Source organism: Notechis scutatus, chromosome 1, assembly GCF_049901735.1.
Source record: "Notechis scutatus isolate UNSWTSFEM ecotype Mainland chromosome 1, rNotScu1.2, whole genome shotgun sequence".
Lineage (NCBI taxonomy): Eukaryota > Metazoa > Chordata > Lepidosauria > Squamata > Elapidae > Notechis > Notechis scutatus.
This window is the reverse complement of record NC_142009.1, coordinates 187,384,136-187,390,135: the sequence shown is the minus strand read 5'-3', so window position 1 is coordinate 187,390,135 and position 6,000 is coordinate 187,384,136. Positions and strand designations below refer to the sequence as shown.

The following is a 6,000-nucleotide window of genomic DNA, read 5'->3' as shown; positions in this document are numbered from 1 at the left end:
TTTCAAGGTCAAACACCATTCTTCATGGAGTCTACACAACCTGATGTGAAAACCCAATAACCTTTCATTAGACTGCTCTTCCCTCCCTGCTTCATTGAGAATTGCAAGATTAGGCCAGAGATAATGAGTAGCTCACTGTGGAAATACAGTAAGAAAGAGCCACACTGAAATTAGATCTAGACAATGCAGTAATGAAAAGCATTGACCAATATTGCAGTATTATAACTGATGGGGATATTTATCATAATTTTGTTCATTATGATGGATTGTTGGTTTGAGGATTAGCCACATAACTATCCAGCAAATGGAGGCAAGGCATATGTTTGAAGGTGATGACATTTACTATGTAAGTCATGACGGATGTAAAACTGTTAGTAACATGAACAGTGTTTGCTTCTCAAATATTGCTGACAGTTTAATTCTGCTTCTGCTACTAAAATGAAATATGAAGTAAGAAAACAAAAAGCCTGGAGACATTGAAATTGTTCAAATATATACTGTCAGCTTTGCTGTTAGTGCTGTTTAAAGTCATATCTATGAGAGAACTTGTATCTGGGTGAAATGTGCGTAATATGCACTGAAACCAAAATCATAGATCTCCAGTATTGCAGCTGCCTAATAATAAGGTAAAAAACAAACATATAATTCCAAAGTACATATTTTCATAAATATTCAGAACTTTGAAATTCAAATATATCAATGTTGGTCAATATTTTGGGCTGGTGAGCACATTTGTAATTTTGAGAGTATAACATAGAGACTTCCACAAATGGCTACCATGAAGTAGCTTTATTATTCACAAAATGGCTGCAAGAACAGGTGTGACCATTCACAAAACATTCCTTTACCAGGTGGCATTTAAGGCAGTTGCATTGTACCAGCAGTTCCAGCTTCCAAAGATGTTCCTGTCATTTGAGTTTTGTGGTTTTGGTTTTTTCCCCTCGAGTCGGTAGACACATTCCCCCCACTCCAAAAAAACCCTTTGACTATAACTGTTTATCTTTTGCAGGAATGCCCGAAAAACATATGAAGGGCCAAAAGACATTCTTGTAAATCAATGACAGTGGAGCCAATTACTTTGCTTTGCAGCATGCGGCATTTCTAATCAGTTTTGAATTAGAACCATCTTTAAAAATATGAAGTCAGATGAGGGCAGCCTGATGAGATCCCAAGGGAGGCAGTCACTGCTCAGTGTCATGGGTACCACTTACAACTTCCTTGAGCAGCACGTCTATGGTGGTTTGCAAGAAAACACCAATGAACAACAAAACCTTGTTACCAAAGATCCAAATATTGTAAATTCCATTTTTTCTCCATTGAAAATAATGGTCAAGTTAGAACATAAAATATAAGGGGCAAATCAAGCAATAAATCATAAATTATAAGGGGAAAATCAAGCAGGAAACAGCAAAAGGTCACAGCTTCCTTCAGTGGTAATCGGGGTCGCCCCACTTTCTGCTTTACCTCCCGGGGAGTGCGGATGGTATCAATCTTCTGCTTCTTGGCCCAAATTCTTTTACAGGGCTGTGTCACTGCTCCTTCCATTTTCTAAGGCCAGTCTTAGACCTGCCTCTGCCAACTGGCATGATATGCAACTATGTGGGTGGTTGGGGGCTTGAGGGCACTCTCTCCCCAGCCCCTTTACATTCTTAACCTATTTCTAGCCTCTGATTTCATATCGGTTTTAATTCTATTTTTAACTGTTTGTTTTTTTTACATTGTTATATGCTTTTTTATTTGTAAACCACTGGGTGTCAGGTGAGGTGGGCAGTGTAGAAATTTGATAAAAGAAATAATGTCCTATTGAAACCCTAGAAAAACAACTGTTCTCACAAACCAAATTGAACTAAGTACTGCTACGTAATTCTCTGGCTAATCACAAATTGTTTTTATTTCCTTGAAAAAAACAAACCATAAAGCTTTTATTTCATATTTTTTCTTTTCTTTTTTATTTTTCTTATATGTACCTATGTATTCATATCTATGTTTTTATTCATACCTATTATCTTGTAAGCAATTGACAAAAATAAATATATATACTGAGCCATAATTTGTCAGGGACTGCGTTCATACGTGGCCCCTAAGCATTGCGGGGCCTCCCTCAGACTCTATGTGCACATCACTACCATAAATGCTGGTGCCCGAATGGATCTTTGGGGCAATCAGGTTTGCGGGAATTTTTATTTCGGGATATTTCAGTGGGCCGGTACTCACTCCCCCCATCCTTAGCCCTTTGTCAAAAATGCCCAGGGGGGAAAAATGGCAAAACCAAATCCGCGCATTTTTGCGACTAGCGAGCCCATCTGAATCTACTTCTCCCAACCACGAATCTAACACACCCAGGTGCGGGTAATGAGAGAACCGGGACCGCAACCTTTTTCTGGCCCAGACCCGCAGCGGCCCTTGAGAGAGCAGGCGGCAATTGCCGCACGACTCTCCCTCCGCTCTTGCAAGCAGGCGCTTTCTCCTCCGAGGGGCGGAGCAGGCCCCGGATGCACTTTTCCCCGCAGGTTGGTCGGCGCAGCCGCTGTGCTCTCCTCCCTTGGTGTCCTTAACCTTCGGCCGCTTACGACGCGGCCTGGGGACGGGCGTTATCTCCTGTCTTCGGAAGCATGTCCCTGGTGGCGGAAGCCTTCGTGACTCAGATAGCAGGTGAGGGGGAAAGCAGCGGCGGGAATGGGAGCGGAAGGGAAGCAGAGGCAAACGTCCCCCCTCCTTGCAAGCCGCGGAGTTTGGCCCGGGCTGCGTTTCCGAAGGAGAGGCGCCCGACCTTTGGAGAGTTGCCTAGACTACAGTGGGCGGCGGTGAGGCTGGAGTTGCCCAGGGAAACTGGAATATTCCCTTCTGGGCAGGAAAAGGTCGCCTTCTTCAGCCCGGCCGGGCTTTCTGTCCCGTTCGCTTTTGCATTTTGGACACACCACCACCACCACCTTCCGGATGGAGGCCTGTCAGTATTATTAGCGGAAGAGCCTTTTCTGCTTCCTTACCCTGTTAGCCCTTGAAGTGTTGGAGCTCAGTACCTAGATGTCTTGGTCAGCCTGGTGTAGAGGTGAAGGTGCTGCTGGCCTACAAAGCGGCAGACTGAATTGTAGGCACCCCTTTTGGTCAGGAAAGCTGGATGGGTGACTTTAGGCCATTCATTCATTCATTCATTCATTCATTCATTCTCTCCCTCCCTCCCCCAACCCACCTTACAAGGTTGTTGTTGGGAAAATGGAAGGAGCGAGGAGCATTATGTAAGTTCACCATCTTATTTAAAAAATATGGGAACACAAGCACACACACACACAATGGCCTGCAGTTTGGAAAGCCCCAACTTTGTCATGAAGTTGCCCTGTTGTCACTGCTTGCCTTGGTTCTACTCCCTTTCTTACTAATTGCTCTAACCTAACCTAACCTAACCTAACCTAACCTAACCCAGCCACACAAATAAAGGCAGGCGTAATGGCTTATCCTGAGTGTTTTTGCTGCCATGCATTTTGTGGAGGTTCTCATGACTTAGTAATAATCATGTCGGTATCATGAACATGCAACGTGAAGAGTTATCTTCATTGTTACGTTTCAATGACCCACTTCAGTTTTGTGTGTATTTCAGACTTGTGAGATTCCCTCTATTCTTTGTTAGATCCACCAACCCTAGCCATGTGCAAAAAAAGGTAGGGAGGCAAATGCAAAATGATGTTTTCCAGGGTGGAGCCAGTGATTTTGTAAATTCTCTGAGTTATATTTTTGAGATTATCTACATATTGAGACTTGTAAACTCTTGCTTATCTGTTTCAAGGGGATGCCAGTAGATCAAGATCTCTCTTCTGTGCATTTTTTAAACAGATGAGCTTGAATAGGGAATGGAGCATTACTTAAAATGAAACATGACAGAACGTAGAGATAATCCTTGGGTTGTAACAGCTATTGCCATTGGTAAGTGACATTGGTAAGTGATGTCACATGATCACCTTGCTTAGTGATAGCAATCCAGGCAGTTTAGGTTGCTGTTGTAATCCGAAAGTGTGCAATCGAGTGGGAAGTGGTGAGAGTCCCAGGTAAGGAGCACAAAGATGCCACAGGTGAAGGGAGATGCCCAGTGCAGGTGACATATGAATTGGGGGAGGGGAGCACAGGAAAGTCATGGGAAGGAGGGTGTGGATTGATATGAGCACAAGGAGGCCAAGGGAAGGAGAATGTGGGTCAGTGTGAGTACAAGGGAAGGTAAGTGCAGCATAGTACACAGGAAGGCGGGAGGGATATTCACCATAGCAACTTGTGACATTTCCTGCCAACTTCCCCATTGACTTGTGAGAAGCTGGCAGGGAAGGTCACAAATGGCAATCATGTGACTGCAGGATGCTACAGTGATTGGAATGTAGAGGACCAGTCATAAGTAGGAGTCATTCAGTGCTATCACAGTTTCTAACAGTTGTTGAACAAGTAGTTGGTAACATAGAGCACCTAGCAAGAGCAGTCCTGGTTGCTATTATTAAGTGAGGACCAAATAAGTTGTTAAGCAAGGACTTTCGACTTTGTGCTGGCTTGAAAATCTTGTGTTCCTCTAGTAAATAAGAGAGAGTGCTGAGGTTTTATTTTCTTTTTAAAGAGAGAATTGACCATTTCATATTTTTATGATCAGTAATATACACGTGGGACTGTTAACATTATATGTGTGCTATGATATAGCTTATACATTTGTTCATTTTCTTTTTATACTTTCTTTTTATATTCTTAGCTTCTCAAATTTCCCATAGTGCTTATGATCTGAAGAATGATCTAAGATGTTTTAAGTGTAACAACCAAATAGTAACCCTAGATTCATAGATACACTCTACACGCTGAATACATACGAAAATTAAAATGTCTTATATATTATGAAATTTATCTTCCTGGATTATAATACAAAAGTAGGATGTACCCTTTAACTGCCAAGATTACTCTGTAATTTAGGAATGTGGTAGCAACCAAGTGTTCTTCAGATTTTTATTGCAATTCACAAATATTTTAACTACTTACCTGAGATAGGCAGTGTCGAAATTAAATAAATTTTTTAACTATGACTATGTTGGTAGGAAGTCATGGGAACTGAAATCAACAGTACTTAGTACGCACCGGTTTAGTTACCCCTGATCTATTATTTTGAAATTAATACCTTTAAAGTAAAGAAGTTTGCAATATTATGCCTGGGATAAAGTCATGGTAGCTGAAGCCCTCAGCTGTAAATCTTATGGGGTAGCATTGGGTTAATTAACTGCCTCTTATTATAATCTACCTCATAATTTGATGTAGGAAGTGGTGGCAAAGATTAGTTGATTCTGTATATGTTATCCTATAGAAAGATAAGATGCATATATGAAATATTTGGATATCTAGTAATCCTGCACTTATACTGCATAGGTTATAGTAGAATAGAACAGAATAGAACACAACAACAGAATTGGAAGGGACCTTGGTGGTCTTCTAGTCCAACCCCCTGTCTAGGCAGGAAACCGTACACCACTTCAGACAAATGGTTATCCAATCTCTTCTTAAAAACTTCCAGTGTTAGAGCATTTACAACTTCTGGAGGCAATGTTCTAACTGTCAGGAAATTTCTCCTTAGTTCTAAGTTGCTTCTCTCCTTAATTAGTATATAAGTAGTCCTTGCTTAGTGGCCATAATGCAACAGTTGCTAAGTGAAAAATCATGTGATCATTATGGACTTATGACATTACTTCCCATTCAATTGTGTTTTTTTTTTAAAACAATTTTATTGATTTTCTACAAACAAACAAGACAAACAAAACATTAAAACATCAACTCTCTTATGTACGTACAGTGTGTCGGTTGGTTCATCGGTTTTGTGCATTCATTTCGTAGTCTCAATTGCAGTTATATTACATAACAACTCATATTGTCAATCCAAACTTATATATCCTAATATCGCTATTAATAAATCATTTGACTATACTTTTAATCATTCATGCTTTATGAGAGAACAATACTTTAAACAGTTTATTCTATAACAAATCATAT

At 40.8% G+C, this 6,000-nt stretch overlaps 1 protein-coding gene across 3 annotated transcripts in view; it reads left to right on the top strand.

Annotated features, from left to right (window-relative positions):
• Nucleotides 1–2,492: 2,492 nt before the first annotated feature.
• Nucleotides 2,493–6,000, top strand: part of MTX2 (metaxin 2) — a 44,492-nt gene continuing 40,984 nt past the window's right edge. Inside the window, exon 1 of one of the 3 annotated variants that reach the window (XM_026677667.2) lies at nucleotides 2,493–2,652. In XM_026677667.2, the coding sequence (XP_026533452.1) occupies nucleotides 2,613–2,652 (40 nt within the window). In that variant the 5' untranslated portion in view covers nucleotides 2,493–2,612. Of the gene's footprint in view, nucleotides 2,948–6,000 lie in introns of all 3 variants that reach the window. The other 2 variants (XM_087949679.1, XM_087949677.1) reach the window with 2 other exon arrangements.